Source organism: Lobosporangium transversale, assembly GCF_002105155.1.
Source record: "Lobosporangium transversale strain NRRL 3116 chromosome Unknown BCR41scaffold_30, whole genome shotgun sequence".
Classification (NCBI taxonomy): Eukaryota; Fungi; Mortierellomycota; class Mortierellomycetes; order Mortierellales; family Mortierellaceae; genus Lobosporangium; species Lobosporangium transversale.
In genome coordinates this window covers 331,245-353,762 of record NW_019029008.1, presented here as the reverse complement: position 1 = coordinate 353,762, position 22,518 = coordinate 331,245, and the positions used below count along the sequence as shown (strand labels likewise).

General features: G+C 41.0%; 4 protein-coding genes across 4 annotated transcripts; 2 read left to right on the top strand and 2 right to left on the bottom strand.

Moving 5' to 3' along the window:
* The first annotated feature begins 298 nt into the window (after positions 1–298).
* BCR41DRAFT_357573 (hypothetical protein) lies at positions 299–2,661 on the top strand. Its single transcript, XM_022024925.1, has 4 exons — positions 299–378; positions 549–750; positions 986–1,352; positions 1,495–2,661. The coding sequence occupies exons 1-4, from the start codon at positions 376–378 to the stop codon at positions 2,432–2,434; spliced, it is 1,512 nt and encodes a 503-aa protein (XP_021879385.1). The 5' UTR covers positions 299–375; the 3' UTR covers positions 2,435–2,661.
* A 3,465-nt stretch (positions 2,662–6,126) lies between these two features.
* Positions 6,127–12,454, top strand: BCR41DRAFT_398314 (glycosyl transferase family 41-domain-containing protein; the record flags this gene model as incomplete). Its single annotated transcript, XM_022028955.1, has 3 exons — positions 6,127–7,519; positions 7,621–10,733; positions 10,844–12,454. The coding sequence occupies 3 exons, from the start codon at positions 6,127–6,129 to the stop codon at positions 12,452–12,454; spliced, it is 6,117 nt and encodes a 2,038-aa protein (XP_021879384.1).
* Positions 12,455–15,030: 2,576 nt separating this feature from the next.
* BCR41DRAFT_378339 (glycosyl-transferase for dystroglycan-domain-containing protein) lies at positions 15,031–16,837 on the bottom strand (the record flags this gene model as incomplete). The annotated part of the gene is made up of 4 exons (XM_022027155.1): positions 15,031–15,246; positions 15,366–15,473; positions 15,586–16,210; positions 16,743–16,837. The coding sequence occupies 4 exons, from the start codon at positions 16,835–16,837 to the stop codon at positions 15,031–15,033; spliced, it is 1,044 nt and encodes a 347-aa protein (XP_021879383.1).
* Positions 16,838–18,044: 1,207 nt separating this feature from the next.
* Positions 18,045–22,422, bottom strand: BCR41DRAFT_423788 (exocyst complex component Sec5-domain-containing protein). The gene is made up of 11 exons (XM_022030333.1): positions 22,271–22,422; positions 21,793–22,059; positions 21,482–21,679; positions 21,230–21,310; positions 20,650–21,079; positions 20,431–20,549; positions 20,211–20,327; positions 19,553–20,086; positions 18,915–19,450; positions 18,619–18,760; positions 18,045–18,521 (listed from the first exon to the last, which is right to left on the bottom strand). The coding sequence occupies exons 1-11, from the start codon at positions 22,305–22,307 to the stop codon at positions 18,127–18,129; spliced, it is 2,856 nt and encodes a 951-aa protein (XP_021879382.1). The 5' UTR covers positions 22,308–22,422; the 3' UTR covers positions 18,045–18,126.
* Positions 22,423–22,518: the final 96 nt, after the last annotated feature.

The window sequence follows — 22,518 nt, the reverse complement described above, 5'->3', positions numbered from 1 at the left end:
CGAATTACTTTAAAAAGTGAAAAACATAAAAAAATATGAGTTGATGGTGCCTTTTGTGCTTGTAGTGAAATAAAAACACAGGAGCAGAACCACCAATTAGCGGGCATTTCACCATGTCAATATAAACCAGAATAAATTAACAGCGAGCGTTTGGATCTATTGAGTATGCTGATGAATAAATGGTTCTGCCGTCGTATGCCTGAAATAACCCTTAAGATCCAAACACAGTCCCTTTTGAAAACAACAACAATTAAAAAAAAAAACTACCTGCAAGTGTCGAAAGTCAAAAAAAAAAAAATATTGATTGCCTTATTGCTTTTGCTCTCTCCCTTTCTTTCATCGCAATCTTTACTCCATCCTATCCACCTATTCAATATGGTAAATGGATTGCATTAATGGCTTTACATTCGCTCACACGTACACATTGCTGCTAGAACTTATTGCGTCGCTGTTTTACCCTTCAATTGCGTGTGTCATTTGAATTTATCCTTTGTTGATCAGATTCAAATGAAATGCTTGGCTGACTATAGTTAATGATCAATATTTAGGTCAACTACTTCCTCTTTGAGAGCTCTTCAGGATATGCTCTTTTTGAGCGTCTCGAGTCAGAAGAGATTGGATCCAAGCTTGCTGACGTTTGTGCTGCTGCCACTGACCTTACAAAGTTGGGCAAGATGATCAAACTGAAGTCTTTTGTTCCCTTCAAGAGCGCTGCCCACGCTCTTGAGAACATGAATGATGTTTCTGAAGGTGCGTCTATTTGAAGAAAGACAAATTACTCTTATTTATATAGATTAGTTTACCTAAAGGAAGGGACTTATCATGGATTACTCACCATCTTTTTATTTACATATTTCTTTTTTCACCACTTGATCATGGACGACTTCATTTCAATCGACTGCACGTATTATATAATATGACATCGGCTACTTTTTATGGATAATCATGATCCATTGTCAACATGGATACCATCTTCATATCTCAGGTATCATGAACGACCACTTGAAGGCTTTCTTGGAACTGAACGTCCCGAAGCCTGGCAAAAAATCGAAGGTTGTCTTGGGCGTAACTGAAAAGTCGCTTGCAGGATCCATTAAAGAGGGTCTTGGCATTGAGTGTGATGCAAGTGAGGTTGTTCTGGATCTCGTCCGCGGTGTCCGTCTCTTTGCTGACAAGCTCTTGAAACAACTCAAGGAGGGTGATCTCGAGCGTGCTCAGCTTGGTCTGGGTCACAGTTACTCTCGTGGCAAGGTTAAGTTTAACGTTCATCGTTCTGATAACATGATCATTCAGGCCATTGCCTTATTGGATCAGATGGATAAGGATGTCAACACCTTTGCCATGCGTATCAGGTTAGTATATTGAATAACCATGTCTCATGGAATCAGTCTACTATCATACCTTATGGTATGGTGGCTTTGTTTAATAATCCATAATCCTTCTTTAATAGCTGCTAATTGTTTATATAATAACGTTTATGTGTCCTCCGTATAGGGAATGGTACTCGTGGCATTTCCCTGAATTGGTGAAGATCGTCAACGATAACTATAAGTATGCCAAATTGGCACAGCTTATTAAGAACAAAGGCGAGCTCTCTGAAAGCAAATTGGAGGCTTTGGAGGAGATCACCGGAGATGCTGCTCAGGCTCAGCAGATTGTGGACGCTGCACGTGCCTCTATGGGTACTGACATTTCCGAGATTGATATGATCAATATTGAGAACTTTGCCAGACGTGTCATTGATCTTGCTGATTATCGCAAGAAGTTGCACGAATATTTGATCTCCAAGATGAACAACGTTGCCCCCAACTTGTCTGCTTTGATCGGCGAAATGGTTGGTGCCCGCCTTATCTCCCACGCGGGCTCACTGACCAACCTTTCCAAATACCCTGCCTCAACTGTTCAGATTCTTGGTGCAGAAAAAGCTCTTTTCCGCGCCTTGAAGACCAAGGGCAACACTCCCAAGTACGGTTTGATCTACCATTCATCTTTCATTGGTCGTGCAGGAACCAAAAACAAGGGCCGCATCTCACGCTTCGTTGCCAATAAGTGCTCAATCGCTTCTCGCATTGATTGCTTCAGCGAAATGCCTACTACCAAGTTTGGTGAGGCTATGAAGGAGCAAGTGGAGCAGCGTCTTGAGTTCTATGAGTCAGGCGCCACCCCTGCTAAGAATGCTGATACGATGAAGAAGGTCATTGACAGTCTCAAGGAGGCTGCTGACACTGAGATGGAAGATGTTGCCCCCAAGACTGGCAAGAAGAGAGCCGCTGAGGAGGATAAGTCCTCCTCCAAGAGAGCCAAGAAGGAGAAGGAGGAGAAGGAGAAGAGTAGCAAGGAAGGAAAGAAGGAGAAGAAGGATAAGGATGACAAAAAGGAGAAGAAGGAGAAGAAGGACAAGAAAGATAAGAAAGATAAGAAGGAGAAGAAGTAAAACAAACAAGCAAAAAATGCCTTGATACTATCCTTTTCACTCGCCTGATTCATTTTGTAGAGTAGCTTCACCTGACCCATCTTTCCTCATTGCTGCCTTTATTTTTATTCTTTTCATTTTTTTTTTGTACACAAACTTATCATTATTAACACCATTAAATGCATTTTTAACGCGACTCTTATTGGACGTGGCAATAGTCAATTGGGTTTAAAAAAGGTGGATTACATGGCTATCCATAAACGGCTGAGTCGCGTAACATTTCTTGAATCTGGAATCTCACCGGTGAAATACCATAACGTCTTTAACGTCCATTGTCCGAGCTAGTAATCATCTCTGTCGCATCGAAAAAGAAAGATGAGGACTGATCTTGGACGTCTTGGGCATTTGTTTTATTATTATTATTATTATTATTATAAAGTTAGACTTGTAGTAAAGCATCAACAAAAGGTTTATAACACAAGGAGAGTTTACGCCGCGTAGCGCAAGATGGATAATGAATGAGAATAAAAATGAACATGTAAAAGATCTACCCTGAAGAGTAACACTCAGCCTGTCTATGAGGGACATGCACCAGATGACTATAAATCAAGGTCCCGGCACTAATTAACACGGAGTTTAGCCGGAGATCGCTCTTTCGTACCTTGTCATCATTGTTGTCAGGCAGAACACTAGTGCGTTTGCCTATTTCTACTCGTGCATGCTAGCCGAAATGTGCGTTTGTGTGTTTTTGCTCTCTTTCTTAGCCTCCGTCTGTGCATCTTCACTCCTGAGCACATATTTTCTAATTGAATACGCATTGAGGTCTGTCCAGACAGGGGTATCTACGGGTTTGGTCAGTTATAAACTATATGTCGCTGCATGATAGGAATGAGATGTTAAGAACATCATGGAACAAATGATTTCTACCCTGGTTCGTTTAGTACATACTTCAGAGTACAACCTCGAGAGTGAGAGCAAGGCAGAATGAGAGCCAACCGGGGCAGACACAGCGTGGCTGATGCTAGATACCCTTTCTATTTTTTCCTCAAGAATGATGTCAAGTAGCGCTGAAGTCAATACGAATTTGATGCCCAGCTTTGTTTGTTTGCAAATAAGGTCAATAGGGTGTATGTGACTGAGTTGAATCGACTACCATAACTGCTTTCGAGAGCGCAGTAGAGTACAACAGTAGGCTATGCATTGGGATCGATTGAGCTGCTTGGCTGGACAACTCATCAGTTAGTGAAACTCGACTCAGCATCACCGCTTAATGTTAATTGACGATGTAAAACGTTTCTAAACGAGTTTCTGTAATTGTAAACGTGTGTTCATTAAAAGCGGCATAGACTTGGCAGAGTAAGCTCCGTAGGAATAAAACGGATGATTTGGCCTCATGACCATTACCATAGCCATGGTGCTAGACTAGACAGCTGTAGCCCCTTCTCTCTTTCTAACCCCTGTTGTTGTTGTTGTTTTTTTTTTTTTTTTTTTTTACAAAAAAAGTGTTTTTCACAAGTCAAGGATGTCCATTTTAGATCCTCTCTCTGTCTGTCATTCTATTCCTTATCTAAAATGACTATCTCTCTGACATTTCATTCAGAGTCAGACACAGCATCCCGTATTGTTGGACATTTAGGCCCCGTGCGGGCTGGATAGCTTAGCTATCTAGCGTGGCCCTAGTCTAATCTAATAGTGTCCTGTCACTCTTCAATACCGAGGTCAAAGGACCCGACGAAATGTTCAATACTACCGATTGATCTCATGTCTCTTTCTTGCCTTGGGACTTGTCTATTATGTGGCGATTCTTTGCTACATCCGCAACAATTCAGTCGATAAAACTGCGTGCGTAAATGGTGTAGGTGAACAAGAATGGTATAGTAATTCATTGAAAATAAATAAAATAAAGTAAGGCTTTCGTCTCAATTCACTATTCAATTTGTTATTAGTCTAATTATTCAAATTAATATGAATATCTGTTTACTCAATAAAGAATATTTTTATACAATTCAAAGATTTTTTTTGTTTCAATGATATTGTCTCGTTTCTCTTTATTCTTTTTCTTTCATCCGACTTTTTTTTTTTTTTTTTTTTTTCCCTTCCTTCGTTCTTCCTTCTAACGTCTCTCTATCTCTCTCTCTCCCGCATAATTCATCGCTATATTCGTTTTCTGCTCACGATCGTCCTTCAATCCCTTCACGCGCTCACGAAAAAGAACAAGAGCCTTTTTTTTTCCCTGTCTCTCTCACTTTAGAGACAAACACCCATTATTATTGACAGGTAAAATATTACCTCATACATTCAAAAGTAATGGCAACCACTCGGGAATGACACCAATTGAACTTTGCATTCCATGTCAAAAGCACCATGAAAAAAAAAAAAAAAAAAAAAAAAAGAAAAAGAAAAAAACTACAAATGTGTCCCGCTTTGGCTGCATTAAATTTTTTTCTTTTTTGTGTCGTATTCAGTAAAATGTGTTATGAGTATTTTATTTATGAGCATTTTACTTTTGAGTCTACGTTCTGCGTATTGTTTATTATTGTCATTTCCTTCGTGGTGGTGTGGCAGAGGCAACGATCTGTTCTTTTTTTTTTTTGAAATGAATGCATTACCATTTGACGAAAGTTTTTTTTTTTTTTTTTTTTTTTTTTTTTTGGAGTGGCAACGAAATATAAATCTTTACGAGGAAAGAAGCTTGATGCGGTTAGCACCGATTGAATTGACTGCAGTAATACATTTTTTTTTTTTTTTTTTTTTTTTTTTACTTTGCTTTCATAATGGTACTTGAGAGAGCATTTGGGGTTTGGGTGTTAACACTTGGCTGAACTTGCATAAAGCCTCTAATGTTCTTTTTATAATTGGAGTGGGATGACATTATATTATTGATGACTGTGGTCCTTGAATGGGCACTGCCCCATCCCAAGGTGCTGTCCCAAAGTTCGATAGTATGTTCTTTTTGTTATTTTTGGAATGAAATGGACCATCCATGGGGGGTCCGGTTCTTTTCCCTTTTCTTTCTCTGAGCTAAACTGTGATGCGATGGCGCTAAAGAGAGAATCGACAGGAGTAGGACAAACAGAGATTAATAAAAAAGGTCCACAGAGTTGTGGTGCACACAGTCTGTCTACAGCGGACATGTCAATATTGCCTAGTCCATTTTTAACCTCGGGATTCGTTTTTCCCCCTTTTGTTCTTTACTGTCTTTGTTGACACCAAAGCCAAAAAGCCGAGGCGTACTTTCTCCTTACTTCCCATTTTCTCTTCGTCTTTATCTCTCTCTTTTTCTTGTTTCGTAGTCAATATCAATCTTATTCTCATCGTCATCGTCATCATTATTATCTGGATTCCAATCGTCCAAACGACCTGCTTAATATATTAATATCCTGTTTTCCATGATTAATAGCATTTGATCGCAATTGAATAATCTCTTGATTCATTTTTTTATTTTTAATATTGCATCGCATCACGGACAAGGTACGCACAGCATACTGTAAATCAATTGTTCCTTCACATGGACAGTCAATCCAATATGCGTCGATCAACATGTCAATGCTTATAGCAGATGAAGAAGAAAGGACTTTCTGTTACACGACAAAGCCCTCTACATTTCTTTCATCATTATCTTTTTAAATAGTAGTGGCCTAGACCACATGAAATAATATATTTTGATTCTGATGCTGATCAATTCATCACTTCTCTTTTCCCATCATCAAAAGATGTCTTCTTCTCAAGCTAGACACACCATTAATATGCCCACTAGTTACGATCTTCAGAACACGGCAGCAGCCTTTGTGCGCGAATACACCTCAGCTGTACAACAACAACAACAACAGCAACAACAACAACAAATTCAACAGATCCAACAGATCCAACAAATTCAGCAGGTTCAAGCTCAAGTGCAAGCACAATCCCAACAGTATGCAAAGACTTTACAGTCATATCAAGCACACCTGCAACAACAGCTTCCTCCTTTGATGCAACCACCGCCCTCACCCAACACCCTCTCTTACTACTACCATCAAGATCGAGGCTGGCTACGACTTGAGCGATCCGGAAGCGTAGACGCCTACCATCATGCAGAGCTTCAACGAGCATTAGCTCGAGGAAGCGCTTCTGATCATCAATATTTGGATAGCATCTTGAATGCCGCTGGTACGGCACCATATGAAGACACCCAGTCAGCATTGCAGCAGTCTACTCAAGGCGCACACTCAATATACTATCATAAGGATCTACAAAAGCCAGATCGAGTTCTCTATGCACCACAGCAGGCTTTTCGGGCTCAAGCAGGACAAACCTCGATCCATGACTACATACAACATAGGAGCCAGATTCCAACCCAGTTAGAGCCGCAGCAAGTACAATACCGACATCGACAGCACCAACATCAACTTCACCAGCACCCGCATCCTCGACAAACCTCCGGCATTTACCCTCATGTACAACAATCCCAACATCAACACTATTCTGGCGTCTTACCAGCGTATCAACAGCAAGTCTTATCTCACGCCCACGTACCTGTGCAGTACCAGCCTACTCATGCTCAACTTCAACTCCAGCAACAACAGCAAATTCAACATGCGATTCAGCAGCAACAGCATCAGCAACAGCAGCTGCAGCAGCGTTTATCTAGTGGAAGCCAACAGCAAGCGGCTCAATATCAGTTGCACGCATCGCTTGAACAGCAACTTGCACATAGCCGACAAGCCGGATTTGATCAAGTGTCAATGAATGGCTATGTTCAGCTTGTCCCATCGGCAGCGCACCTACAGTATCCAACGCAGAGCACTAATCAACAGCTTCAACTGCAACAGCAAGCTCAGTTACATGCTCAGGCTCAAGTTCAAGCCCAACTGCAGCAACAGCAACTTCATCAGCAAATATTGTATGCTCATCACGCTCAAGCACAGGAGCAACATCAGCAGCAGGCGATACAACAACACCACCAACAGCAACTTGTAAAGTCTACGGCCAGCATTGACTCGGGACCAAAGACAATTGTCAAAATCCAAATGCCGCGTGTGATGTTTGAGTTGGATGTTCAGGTGCAATATGCAGACGGCTCGATTCATCATGAGAAAATTGATCCGACAAAGCCTGAATGGAGAGGTAAGGATATTTCCAAGTACAGATAGGATTGCCTTATTGGTTTTGCTACAAACAGATAAGCCTAAGATGCCCATTACCTTGTGTTCGCGAACTCCCACTAGATGCATTACTGGCACATGCTCATACATTGTACGCTACAGAGGCAGCTAATCCGACATCTGACTCTCAGCTTGTATCAATCCTGGAAATGATTCATCAAATCCATCCATCCCATCTGCCAACGCTTCTTTTGCTTGCTTGTGTGCATTATACTCAACGTAATTACGGAAAGTCACTCGAGTATAATCATGCCATCCTGACCAAGGATCCAAACTATGTGGAGGCAATGAGTAACATTGGTACGACTTTGCGAAGCATGGGACGGCAGTCTGAGGCCGAATCATGGTGGTGGAAGGCCGTTCGACTGAGACCTGGATATTGGGACGCCGTCGAGAATTTGATTGGGGTTTTGTGCTCAGGATACGGTGTTTCAGAGTCTCAGGCCCAGACACCCAAGGAGGCCTCAACTAGCGAGGCTGTGGCTTCTGAAACAGAGTCATCAAAGCCAAAAACTGAAAAGCCAGCAACCGTTCAGCAACCTCCTAGATATAAGGAGGCGCTCAAGATCTGTGAGTTCGTAGAGGTAAACGTTCTACCAGATCCTTCTGACCCTACAGGAGAGCAGCCACCACCGCTTCCGATTCAACATACTCCAAGGCTCCAGAATTTACTCTATGCTAAAGGCAACCTCAAGTATGCTCTTGGTGATGTTGCCGGTGCACGCCGAGAGTACGAACGAAGTTTGGAGATTGTGTTTGGCCCAGGTATTGGGGCAATGCAAGTGGTGAATGAGCTTATGTGCTTGACCAGAATGAGTGCTGGCTACCCTCGGCCTACACCTCGTGAGCTTGATGGCGCCATGCTGCTACTCCGCCCCGAAGAGGCTCTTCAAGTCACACAGGTTGTATTTCGTGACACTGGTGGTATCCTTCCGGGGTTGGCTGCTCTAGCAGCGTCTTGTAATGAATCTGGAGTTTCAAGTACTCAGAATGGAGTAAGCACCTCGCTTTGGCAACAGGCTAATCAGACCACTAGCACTATCCTTTTGACTCTGGCCAAGCTCTTCCAGGATGTTATGGATCAACCTGCCAAGGCGAAGGAACTAGCTGGGGCTGACAATTTTATTCCAACCATGTCGATACTGCTGCCGCTATACTATCTCAGTTTGGCTTTAAACCCATCGCCTTCGACTTGCAACAATTTAGGGATCTTATTAAGCTCAATCCCACCCACAGCAAAGATCTTTTCGTATCCAGCTCCTGCTCAACCTATGCAGCTTCAGATCCAGGCAAATGGTTTGGTCATTCCTACTCAAGCTGCGCCAGCATATCCAATCACTGGACAAGCACTTGCTCTTCAGTTCTACAATTATGGTCTTCAGCTTGATCCACGTCATCCTCATCTTTACACTAACCTGGGATCTTTGCTTAAGGACATGGGACAATTGAATGAGGCCGTCGCAATGTACGAGAAGGCGGTGGAGTGCAACCCTCGCTTTGATGTGGCCTTGGCCAACCTCGGTAACGCAGTCAAAGATTTGGGTAAAGTTCAAGACAGTATCCAGTGGTACAAGCGTGCTGTGGAGATCAATCCCAACTTTTCTGAAGCTGTCTGTGGATTGGTTAATGCGCTGGGTGGCGTTTGTGACTGGCGTGGAAGAGGCGGAGTTGGTGCCGTGAGCGTTAGTGCCTCCGGCCGATTAGAGATTATAAATGTTTCGTCAATAGAGAAGCGACCGACCTCTGGTTTTATGGGTAAAGTTTCCGAAATTGTTGAGAAGCAGCTAACAGAAGGGGCTGTCTGGGGCATGGGATTGGTAAGAGTATTCCGTCAGCAGTTGTGGCAGGTGATCTTACGCGCATTTCTGGATTCAGACCCCTGTCATCGCGATGCAGCCCTTTGGCAGGCACGATTGGATGGTTGGGCTAGTCGTACAGATATAAAGGATCGTCGAAATGAAGGCGGTTGGATTATTCGGCTAATAGAGAGGGCATCGAGGCGTCTTCAACGTAAATGGTATTTGGAAAAGTATAGTCCCAATTCAACGCGAACCCGACGTCCTAGCTCGGAAATCAAGGAGCAATATCAGCGACCAATGCTTCCTCATGGAATGGCTCCTCCTCCAGTACCAACCGTCCTTCCATTCCACACTTTCACCTATCCCCTAAGCGCTCGACAGGTTCGCCTGATTTCACATAGGAATGCTCTTCGGATTACACATGGAACTTTGGGATCTAATTGGCTACCAAGTACTGTGTACCCTCCCCCTGCACCGCCCTCCCCACGTCTCAAGATTGGTTACATTAGCAGCGATTTCAACAACCATCCGCTATCGCATCTGATGCAGAGTGTTTTTGGTATGCATGACAAGACTCGCTTCGAAGTTTTCTGTTATGCAACCACCCCAGCCGATCAAACACCCTATAGAGTTAAGATTCAAAGCGAAGTTGAACATTTTATCGAGGTTTCCACCTGGAGCACCCAGGCAGTTGTCGAACGGGTTGTTGAAGATGGCATTCATGTGCTCGTCAATCTGAATGGGTACACCAAAGGTGCTAGGAACGAGATTTTTGCAGCACGACCTAGTCCCGTTCAGGTATCCTTTATGGGTTTTGCTGGGACATTGGGTGCTGGTTGGTGCGACTATATTGTTGCTGATCCTGTAGTTTGCCCACCCGAGATGGTGACGGGAGTCGCATGGAAGAGAAAACAACGAAATTTCATCCTTGAGAACCCCACTCGTGTCAATGGAGAGTCAGTTCGAGGAGGCACGGGACCAAAGAGACGACCTAGTACTGATGCCGAAAAAGACATTAAGGTGGAGCAAGGTTCTACCAACCCCTTGACACCAAACATACTATCCTTCTCCCATCAGAATTTCTCTGATTTTGAGGGTGAAGTGGATCCCGAAGATAACGGCGATGACTGGGTCTACACAGAAAAGTTTATATACATGCCTCATAGCTATTTTGTCAACGATCACCGGCAAGGCTTCCGTGAGGAGGAGAAGGAAAAGGAAAAGCGATTGCTTATGGCGACTGAGCCTCATTTAGCTATGAGTCCTGAGTGGAATTGGGTTTTGGAGCAAGACCGACGATGGCAGATGCGTAAGGAATTATTCCCTGGCCTTGCCGAGAATACCGTCATTTTTGCCAACTTTAACCAGCTATATAAGGTATTTATTTAATCATACAGATTCTCCGGCACATAGTACTTGGACAAACCATTGAGTTTTAACTTTTTTTTTTATTTTTTTTTTTATTTTAAAAAAAAACCCCCCTTTAGATTGATCCACTAATTTTCAAAGTGTGGCTACAGATTTTGGCTCGAGTGCCCAACTCCATCCTCTGGCTACTACGATTCCCTGCTGCTGGGGAGCCTCATTTGCTTCGCACGGCCAACGAATGGGCTGGCCCTTCAGTCGCATCACGTGTAATTTTCACAGATGTGGCGCCTAAGCAGGTTCACATCCATCGTGGTCGTATTGCGGACCTTTTCTTGGACACTCCTGAATGTAATGCTCACACAACTGCTGCAGATATTCTATGGAGCGGCACTCCGATCCTCACGTTCCCAAAGTATGCTCATAAGATGTGTTCTCGGGTTGGTGCCAGCATTGCTTATGCCACTGGACACGGCAACGAGATGATCGTTAACACTGAGGAGGAATACGAAGACCGAGCAGTTAGCTTTGCGCAGGGTTGCCGGTGGGAGTATGTGGAAGACAATGTTCTAAAAAGTAGGCTTGGTCTTACTAACTCTATGGTAGCTGGCACTGGAACAACAAACGGCATTAACCATGCACAGATCATGAAGAATACTTCCAGCACTTCATTGACGCAACCATTGCACACACCTGATTCAGTGAACGGAGCAATGAGCCATATTGGCGCCATAAATGGAAATAGTGCCCCTGTAGTGCATTCTCAACTATTGCAGCAACAACATCAAATGGCAATATACACACAGCAACATCCAATGCAACAAACACATCAGCCTTTGGTACAATCCCAACAATCCGTTGTCCATTGGATCGGCCATGGCCCACTGATTGAACTGCGAAGGAAATTGTGGGAGAATCGAGACCGATCTTTGCTCTTTGATACCTTGCGGTGGACACGAAACTTGGAGAAAGGCTTTTGTGAGGCTTGGAGGCGTTGGGAGAGCGGTCAGGAATTCGATGAATTAGTGGAGAACTCTGCGTTAGGCCATGCTGTAGGCAGTCAATCACGACGATCTGGAGGAAACATCGTTGTGGAAAATGACGGAGATATGCATATGACGCCTCCGATAGCAAATGGACACGTACGAGCGAATGGGGTTGGAAACAATTACGGAAGTACTTCCAATAGCACTGAGACTAACAATAACAATGGAAGTAGTAGTGGAGTTGGTGCTCACGACATGATAGCGAAGGTGTCTGCTTCATCTGATTCAGGAATAACAAGGCAGTCATTTGAGGCAACAGGTATCAACAGTAACAATGGTAGTTATAGTAATAGTGGCATGCATGGCCCTTTAACTGGCTCTTCAGCGGCAACATCGACAACGGCGTCCATTCACCCTCTTTATGTCCCGCCACCTCCAGCTAACTCAGGCACTATTGTGTCAGAGGCTTTATCGTCGTCACCAACTCGGGTAACGCTCACAAAGAGGCATTCATCGACTAATGGCTATGGAGCATACAAGTCTAGTTCGAATGGCAGTGCAGGCACTTTTAGCGGCTATGGTATCCCTGAAGGTCAGATTGATCCGGGTCAGCATGGAGAGCCAAGACGGGCGAGTAATGGCGGAGGGATTATGATGAAGACTCGAGTCGAGCGGCTAGACCAACAGATTCGTAGGCCAGATGTTGGCTGTATCTTTGTTCGCGATGAAACCTCAGCATTTGTTTGAGTGCGATGTCTACTTATCACTTGCAACACTTTCAACAAGAAAAAAAAAAAAAAAAAAAAAAAATGAAAACCATGACCAACCACTTAGTTAGAAACAGCAATGGTGTTTTTTTTTTCTGTTTCTTTTCTTTTTTTTCTTTTTCTTCTTTTTTATTTTAACCTTTTTTTTTTTTTTTTTTTTTTTTTTTTGAATGGCCATTTTTGGTGTTGCTCATATTAGCCTGTTGTTTAAAATGTTAAACTGACAGGGTATCTTCTGTTACTGTCTTCATGAATATTGGCGCACATGCACTCAACAACTCCAGAACTAGTATAAAGGCTATGTGCTAAGATCTATCTTCTATGAATGAGATTTGTCCTGGACCACCAACTCCAGCCTTCAAAGGCCCATCAGGAACTGCTTGAAAGAAGCAGCTGTAGCCTTTTTTAAACAGGCTTTCTAGTTTGTAGGAAACTATAGGAACAAAGTTCAATAGGATAAACCTTTATTTTCAGGGTGATGATTACACACGAAATTCCAAGAAACCGGATTGTTTCTTATTAATATGTACATATTTATATACCTCCCCAAACCCCTTCCTAAACTGTGCGCAGGATGCTCAAAATAGCAAAAATGGATCACAGGCATATAATTTTGGACCGAAGGCATCCTGGAGGTTGAAGATGTGCTATACTCCTTTGACATGAAGGCATTCCTGAGGGTAAGATCAACGGATTGTAAGTATGATGCTTTGTAGTTGGTATTATCAATATTGCTCACAGCTACAAGTAGTTTTTTATACTGCTCAAGCGCTTCCACATTTTACAGCCCCTTCGTGACCTCAGCAATTTGTTCTTCTCACTTTCTCTTCCTCGACTCCTGCTCTCTTGCTCTTGTCATTTGCAGTTGAAGAGATAGCTGGTGGAGGACTGATATCTTCAAGAGTGGGGTCGAACAGATTATTTAGGGCGGCCTTTACATTTTTTTCCCCCTAGTCAAGGCACAGGCTGTGATGTTGGAGCCATAGTAGACCTATAGATCCCTAACGATGAGGTAACGTGTTTTTCCATGGCTTTTGATGTACAGGAGACTCTGGACTAAGGCTAACTGAGTAACGCAATGACATCTTGGGGGAACGATTCTCACCCTGGAACTACTCGCATGAAGTTGTATCCAACTTTCAAGAAGGATCGAAAAGATAGTACCTGTCACTACACATTACCATCGTACCTTGTGCTGATCCAAAAGCTTGAGTAACTATGATTTATCGCAAGCTAGTAGCGATATCAGGCAGTTCTCCTTTTCTAGCATACAAATATATATATATATATTGATAACCAGAATATCATTATGAAGTTCAAGTAAGACAACCTAGGGAAACTTTTTGTTCAGATTGTTTGAATTATAGAAAAGAGCCTAATTGCCGATTTTTAAGCTCAAAAAGCTTAGCGATGAAAGCTGACCGTAGCACAGCCAAGTATGGACTTGCAAAACCCTCATATTGCATCCAGTTTTGATATATTTGAGCTGTGCAAAAAGAAGGAAGCTGTTGAGGCTGTCGGATGTGTTTATCTCGCAATGGTGACCGTATATGGTTTTTTCTTTTTCCAATCCAGGAATGTCCATTTGAATGTAGCTTTAGTTCATGTTAATAAGAAACCGGAAGCGTACTTTCTTTTATTTCTCTGATTTTCGAGTAGCATCCATGACCATCAGACCATGATTTATGAAAGAAAAGCCAAAATACTCAACAGTATGAAAGCTAGGATCTCTTGACTGGACAAACTACTACATGCTTGAGCTTTATTAACAATAGATTAACTTACCTTTAATTGAAAATATAATAATGAAAAATGCTTTCCTCATCAGGATCACCAAACTCTTGCCAAGAAGATTCATCGGCTCGTGGGTACTAACCTACTAAAGTACTATCGTGTATGTTAAACGGGTTAGCACAGCTTTGAATGCTGAACCACTAAAAAAAAAAAAAAAAAAAAAAAATTACTGAAATCAGAAAACTTTCTGTATCAACCGACGACGTTTTTTCTTAAACAAAAAATCGAGTAAAGGGAGCCAAGCAAAGTAAATGATCAGACTCTAGTCCACTTGACAAGGACAGATGAAGAATGGTCTTTTTTATTTTTCTTTTTTTTTTTTCCCGGCTATGAAGACCCAACAAGTTCGATTCGCTCTGTTAATGGTAGTCAAAACCTGAAAGAAACATCCAACGACCTTGCAAGGAAAGCCCAAGACGAGACGAAGAACTCATCATTCCTACACTACATTTCTGCATCAACTCTGTGTGGCGATGTATTACTGACTCTTTTTGTTAGTTTTTTTTTTTTTTTTTTTTTTTTTTTCAGGCTATGTATCTCAAATATTGTTGTACGAGTCATTCTCCTAAGAAATACCAACTGAGACATACATGTACATCGCCAATCTTTTTTTATTATGATAATACATGGTGTAACTAATATTCTCAATTTGTCTATGTTTCGAAGCTACTTGCTTCATCAAAAAGTCATAACTCAAACACCTTCTCTGCGGTTCTCTCTCGTCCTCTCACATATATCACATCCGTATTTTCTTTTCCTCCTTTACTTTGATCCTGGCAATGAGGCAACTGGAGGTTTAGTGGGCCACATCTGAGGGAAGGAGTCGAGTGCGGCTTTGAATCCCTTGAGAGCGGAACATTGAGAACGCATATTGTTGGCTTTCTTCGTCGATAACTCGTTAGCCAAGTACATGGATTTGGCATACCGGAAGCACAATTCGTCTCTGAACGCAGCATATAGCTCAGCGTTGAGTTTGCGCTAGAGAAGAAGAGAAAAAAAAAAGAGGCGATGAAATATGTAAAAGGTTAGTTATTGTCATATTTATAATATATATATATAAAGCTTGAAAGTAAATAAGAAGCAGTATAATAACTTACACCGCCTGAACGCTTTGATTCGGGATAGGCATGAGATTGATGGATCAAGAAATCCTGCGGCAGGACATAATAATCAATACCAGAGATGTAGATCTCATACAAGCATGCCTATTCCATAATGCAGAAAAGAGAAACAATTGATGAGTTAAACGAATATTATAAACAAAATAAAGCATTTGAAGAAAGAAAAAAAAAAAAAAAAAAAAAAAAAAAGACTTACCGCCTTGTTAGCACCATAGCCGACAAATCGCTCATCACACCAAGGTGTACCTTCTTTCTTCAAGATCACATATGGCTCATATTTGTGATTGAACTTTGTAACCTTGTAAATTTCATTTGTAGTCCTGTACCATTTCTGATAATCGGTAGCTCCATGACCTGGTTCAAACTTGGCAGAATGGAATGCCATCAGTTTTTTATCCAACACTAACTTTTCAACAGGCCCTTTCTCCTTTGGGAATGTGGCAGAATCCACACCATCTTCTTCATGAGTGTACTCGAATGCTGGCAAAATCAAAGCTGAGCCTTCACGCAACAATTGCATTGCTTGAGCGGACTCCTGAAGATGTTTACGCAGATCTGTACAGATGTGGAAATCAACGTCTAGCAACAAAAAGTAATCTGTTCGAGCAAACAGACGAGCCACATTGCGCCACATGTTGAGCTGGAAATCGAATCGATCTACTACCACGTGTACATCAACGTATTGTTTCAACAATGGTTCAGACTCATAGAGGTCGTGCAATGCCTGGAAATGTTGATCCTTTGTCTCATCATCCCGAATCCAGATACTGACAGAGATGGGGCCACGATAGTTGCGCACTAGTTTCGTGAAAACACCAAATCTATGTAACCAAGGGCAATATTGAGTCAAATTATGAGTAAAAATTCAACGTAGAGCTTCCTCACAGTCTCTTTCTGGATATGACGACATAACTTTTGTATTTGCCCTTTCTTCCCCCCCCCCCTCCCCCTTTTTTTTTTTTTGCTTCTCTGTAACGTTTCTCTTCGTTTTTAGTGATAAATAAGATAATTGTATGGGTTCCCTTGAATTAAATGAGCAGCTCTTTTTTTTTTTTTCTGCCTGGAAGAAACCGGAAGAGGCCACTTCTCATCAACCACCTTCCATAGACAGATAAATTCCTGATGTTTCTGCGCTGAATGTCACGTTGTAAATCTGCTGTGCTCTTTACAATCTCTTTTTGCTGCTGTTACTCTTGGTAACATCCTTAATTTTTTTTTTCTTTTTTTTTTTTTTGCAAGTTTTAGCAACAAACAAAAAAAGGGGGAGGAGAGTAGACATCAAAAGCCGCCAATCCCTTTTCCCCCTCTTTCCCTTTCTGATTATACGATGGATTTTGGCTGGTTTTGTTTTACCTGTTCTCGGTGATTAAAGTGGTGATTGTCACTTCCTCTTTATCAAAGACACCCTCAGCCCGGAAGTAGTAAGGAATCACCTTGGAAGGTTGCATTGCCGTGCTAAAAACCTTGGATAAATAAAAATCTTCATCCACCTTATGCAAACTAGCCGCATCTGCTCCTGATAATGATTATTATATGATACATATTATATGATATATATTATTTTAAAATGCGATCATCATGATACAGGTTAAAAGAAGTAAGCGGAGTTCTTTTGATTAGTCAAAGCCGATTCACATATTAAGCCACATCAATAAAAAAAAATTGATTCAATATGGTCAATAGGTCAATATGAGGGAGGGATAAAATTTACCTTTGCGTTGTTGAGCATTCTGAATGACCATCTGTTGTTTACTGTAATGAATGCTTTCAATTTCAAACGTGGGGGTTTGAGAATCAATCCAAGATGAGACACCTGCAGCGCCAGCTCCACGTTGAATCAGACCAGCTGCATTCTTGCGAAGGTCCGCTGAACTCAAGTCTGGGAACAATATCGATCCTGTGGTATAGACTATCGAAAAGGCTAAGAAGCCAAGGACGACATATCGGAAAAGACAACTGCACAAGTTGCCTGACACTGCCACTGCCATGGGGTGAATGGTTACTGTTTTTTTTTATCGCCTGTGAAAAAGGTTTGTGCGTATTTTGCGTAAGAGAGAGGAGAAGAGTAGGAAAACAAAAGGGTATAGAATGATAATACTAATACAATAATGATAATAAAATAATAATAATAAATAACAAGAAAGGCAAAGGACAAATGAGTAGATCAAGATGCAGATGAGGGCCGAAGAAAAGACATTAGCGGCATAAAAAAAAGAAAAGAAAGATGATGGAACAAGATGGTATAACGAACAAATAAAAATTTATTGCATGTATACTTCATTCTTCAAATAAAAATAAGTATCTTGAATTTGTGTTTTCATTAAACGATTTAAAATAAGATAGAGCGAGTTGGCCTGACCCAATTATGAAGCCCTGGCCCTGGATTCCTTGAATCTATTTATACTCTTTATTCTATTTTCTCATTTAATCATCCTGACATGTACACAAAATTGTGTACATGTTCAGAATATCCACACCTCATGTCCACTTGTCCACAACTACATTAACTACATTGAACAGTACAAAAATAACAAGCTTTGATGCTTTGATTGATCTCTAACAATCTCTAACATCAACCGCTGAATCCGTGATTGACATCTTCTTCCTCACTCCCTTCTCCTTCACTTTCTTAATTGTACAATACGTTCAATTTTTACTATTATTATTATTATTTATCTCCTTCTCCTTCTCCTTCTCCCTCTACTACATTTTGAACTTGCGGTTTGATTAAATCTGTTCACCTTGGTTTCTTAAAACACATAAACTGCATCTGAGTCGACTGCCGAGCATCCGCCAGCAGCTTCTTGAGTGCCGTCATTTCATTCTGTAGGTTTTCACCTTCTGGCCTATAGGCTCGGTCAATGGTATCATAAATCATTTGCAGAACTTCATCCGAAGATGGACTCTGGTATTGAGATAATGTATGGTTCATAAACTCCATCTCCAGCGTTGCTTGCAGCATTCCTCCCATTCCAAACTGCTCCACCTGCTGGAAACACCGTAGACAATCCTGAGCCATGTTGATTAACAATGCAGACAGTGCACGGAACACAAGTGGAGGCGCGATCTCGCTGATCTGAGCATGCACCACCACAAGCGAGAGCAGTGCTTCATACATGAACGAATGTACGCCTGTGTAGCACAAAAAAAAAAAGAAAAGAAAAGAAAAAATTAAAAGAAGCTTTTTTTGTGGTAATAAATCAAAAAGCTTTGCAAATAAACACATTACCAGTAGGCTTTGGAGTAGACTGCCAATCAATACCCCCGTACAAAATACCATCTGTGATTACTCGGCTTGCTACCACGGCCTTGCGCTTGATGTAGTCCTCAAACAAGATACTATCCAATTGATCTACCACCTCAATCAATGTCTTATATACAAAAAAAAATTGTGTCAATGGCTTTCCAATCTTTTTTTTTTTTAAGAAAAAAAAAAAAAAAAAAAAAAAAAACTCATATCAAGTAGATAAACAATAATTCGAATTGATACCGCTAGTACCGTTAATGCTTTTTTTTTTTTTTTACCTTTCCATCATCCATCATTCTAATATCGCAAGTCCTCTCAAAATCAGCCAACAGTTTGGGAATGGTCACTGCCCGAAGTTCACTCAAATTGCTGATTGTGATCAAGATTCGTGGGTCGAGTTCGGTGATGTCAATAAGTTTGGATTTCTTTCCGCCAGCCAAATTCTCAAAGGATGCTGCACCAGGACCACTAAGATCATATTCACTATGCTGCTGCTGCTGCTGCTGCTGCTGTTTTTGTTGTTGGTTTGATCTTTCTGCATCAGCAAATGCTAAATGGACAAGTCCATCCAGGAATGAATATAACGCATCTAAAAACATCTGTCGGATTTTTTCTGTGTATTGAGTGGGGACTACGGCATTGCCATCGTCATGTTGAACAGGATCCTCTGTCGTGGCAGTCCAGATGCTGGCATACTTGTAAGCAGAGCGAAGACAATATTCATGGAATTGATAAAACAGCTCCACAAACAATGTAATCTGTGAGTTCTCAGACTGAAGGGTCCAATCCTCGTGCTTATAAAAGACCTTGGCATCTAGTAAAAATTTTTAATAAAAAGCAAAAGAGATGAAAAGCATATTCGAACAATACATGACCACTCTTCCGAACGAGCAACAGCAAAAGTAGAAAATTTTACCTTCGCCCCAGAGCTCGCAGAGGACCTCTACAAATTTCCAACGAACACGCTGCATCAAGTCTACCAAGACCATGAAGGCGCCTCCACGTATGCTCAGGCCATTCACATCATTAACACAGTTACTGACTTCAGTCACCATTTTGCTCAAGAAAAATGCTGTCACCACAGAATTTTCCTTGCGCGATATACGTTGAGCTTGATCTCGTTCCTCTCCTTCACCTTGTTGACCATGATTCTTTTCATCATTAGGAAGGGGCTGTGGCTCTGGAATCAGGTTGTCGATCAGCATTGAGGTCATTTGCGATGAATAAAGCTCAATAATCTCCCTCACCATCCCATGACACTGTGCAACCTTCTGAGTATCAACAGTATTCCCGCCCGTGCGTCGTTTCTGAGGTTGAACTTTCTGAAGCTTGTCTTCCATGAAAGTGGTTGCCAGCTTCCAGAAATCTGGCAAAAGTCGCATCAAGAGCTCAGAAAGGGTCTTGACACCTGTTGATATTGCAAGCCAAATCTTGACCTCAGGTTCCTTGGCTGTATGTTGAGCAGAAGGAGGGAAAATAGACACGGAAATCACTGTTAACCATAATCCAACTACTAATATAGGCTGATCTAACAGAGTATGTTCTAAACAATCATATCCAATCCGAAGTATTACCAAACATGCTTTCGAATTCTGTAGAATTTACATTTGCCAATATCTGCTTGAAGAGAGCCGTACGGCCACTCACAGTCATATTTTGACTTTGTAGATATTCATCACTCTTACGGAGCTCTATGAAATTTGTAAAATAAAGATTGAAAGTCAACCATTAAACACCAAAAGCATTGACATAAGTTTTTTTTTTTTTTTTTTTTTTTTTTTTTTTTTTCATTACCTTCGACAATAATTGTCTGTTCATCATACGATTCCACCATAATCTTTTTAATCCAACGAAATTGACTGGATAAACAATGCCATACAGGATCTTTTGTGGTGTCCAATTCAAATAAAAGTCTAAAAAAAAGGAGGGGAGGAAAGTTACATTTTTACTTGAAAAAATAAAAGTTTACAAAAAAAAAAAAAAAAAAAAAAAAAAAAAAAGGCAAAAACTAACCTGATATTGCGCTCATGTTCTTCCATTCCACGCCAGGGTTCTTCTAGCTGTGATTCCAAATCCGCTCTCAGCTTGGCCACAATCCTTTCAACCTCGGACCAAACTCTATCAAACACCCTTCGTTTCGTCTCAATCAGATTAGATGTTGATGAATGTGAATGGGTCGATGCATTATCGCTGCTCAAGGTCGATGGTGCTGTTGTTGCCCCAGTGTTGGTAGGGAAAGCCTGCGCTAATAACACTTTGCCTTTATTATAGTCGCGAGCTGCTTGTTGATACTTTCCTTGTTTGATACTCTCTTGAAGTGTATTGGGCAAGTTGAAGAAGAGTCGATAAGGCTCCATAAGTCCAACTGTTGAGCGCAACTTTTCGATTTTCTCGCGGCGTTCTAAAAGAGGATTGATTACTTCATGCGCCTTTCCATATGACTCTGACGATATGCATCATGGGGTTTCAAGGTGTAGAAGCAAAAAAAAAAAAAAAAAAAAAAAAAAAGAGGTTGTAGAATGTGAGCTTAAAGTAATATATTGATATAAAACATTTAACAGGAACGAGAAATAGAAGCTTTTTTTTTTTTTACCTCGAAGGATATTATTTAGACGGTTGGTACCCCAATCCTGGGCTTCATTAAGAGTCTTTTCCTTCATGTCATCATAAACAGCTAAGAGTTAAAAAATACAGATAGATATATATATATGTAGAAAGGAAGAGAGTCAACGCTACATAGAATATTATTTTTCCCAACTGAAGGAATCATTCCAACTTTTTTTTTTTTAAAAAAAAAAAAAAAAAAAAAAAAAAAAAAACCGTCAACAAAAATACTGAACATTACAATCAATCACATTCTTGGCGCTTACGAAGCGATTAAAATTATTTTGTACCAAGACCTTCAGAGCAGAGGATCTTTGAGCAATTGAAGCCTGAAGATTATCAACACCCACACAAAGGTCATCATAAGAGGTATCTGCATGCACTGCATAAAGATATCGTTGTGGATTAAAACTCTTTTGTGTGGAAGAAATGAGATTAGCTATTAAAAATAGTTAAGAAAAAAAATCGTTTTGTAAACATCATAATACTATATACAAATGTGTATGTATGAATAAACCAAACACTCAAAACTCGCCTTTGATCTCAACTTACTATCTCCTCGTACGTTCTTAGACTTCAAGATATTTCCTTTGATTAACCCTAAAAGATCGACCTGCTCTGAAAGAGTAAATGTCTCATCATCCTGTGAAGATGGACCTCCTGTTGCTCCTCCCCCTCTTCCACTTCGAGTTGGCTCCCTAGGGGTCGTTCGTCCACCATGATCAGTATTGATATCATCATCATGAACCCAGGAAGGCAAATCTTCTTCATCAACCCAAACGTCCGGATTTGTCTTGTCCAGATGGTAATGACGAAGAACTTTGTGAATAATAATAATAATAATAATAATAAAGCAACAAGGAGTCAATAATCAGAGTTTTTCAAATAATCAATGAAAAAGTTGGACAGATTATCACGAAATGTTATTGCAAACATGCTGGTATATTGATACCATCGTGTTAGAATGCTTAGCCGCCAAGAAGATTTATATTTAAAAAAAAAAAAAAAAAAAAAAAATCTTTTGCCGTACTTTCAATCTCCTGAATATCTTTGACAATGGAACCCATTCTGGTATATTTAGGCCTTGATGATGATCGCCTCGATGGATTGATGTTATTTTAAAATGTTAAATGTCGTACGGTGATTAGATGTAATATTGCTGCATGTATATGAGACCTTGTGTTAATAAAGATGATGCACATCACATGGAGAGCAATGTCGTGCCTGTTCAGTCATGAATAACGTGACTGCCAGATCAAACCCGAAAGTCTCGGCGCA

Excerpts from the sequence above, each read along its gene's own strand:
- BCR41DRAFT_357573 (XM_022024925.1), top strand. Across the intron at positions 751-985 it reads CATGAATGATGTTTCTGAAG|GTATCATGAACGACCACTTG; the intron begins GTGCGTCTATTT and ends TTCATATCTCAG. Across the intron at positions 1,353-1,494 it reads ACCTTTGCCATGCGTATCAG|GGAATGGTACTCGTGGCATT; the intron begins GTTAGTATATTG and ends TCCTCCGTATAG.
- BCR41DRAFT_423788 (XM_022030333.1), bottom strand. The coding sequence starts at position 22,307 with ATGGGTTCCATTGTCAAAGATATTCAGGAGATTGAAA. Across the intron at positions 21,680-21,792 it reads TAAGAACGTACGAGGAGATA|CTAATCTCATTTCTTCCACA; the intron begins GTAAGTTGAGAT and ends TATTTTTAATAG. Across the intron at positions 20,550-20,649 it reads GAACATGAGCGCAATATCAG|ACTTTTATTTGAATTGGACA; the intron begins GTTAGTTTTTGC and ends CCTTTTTTTTAG.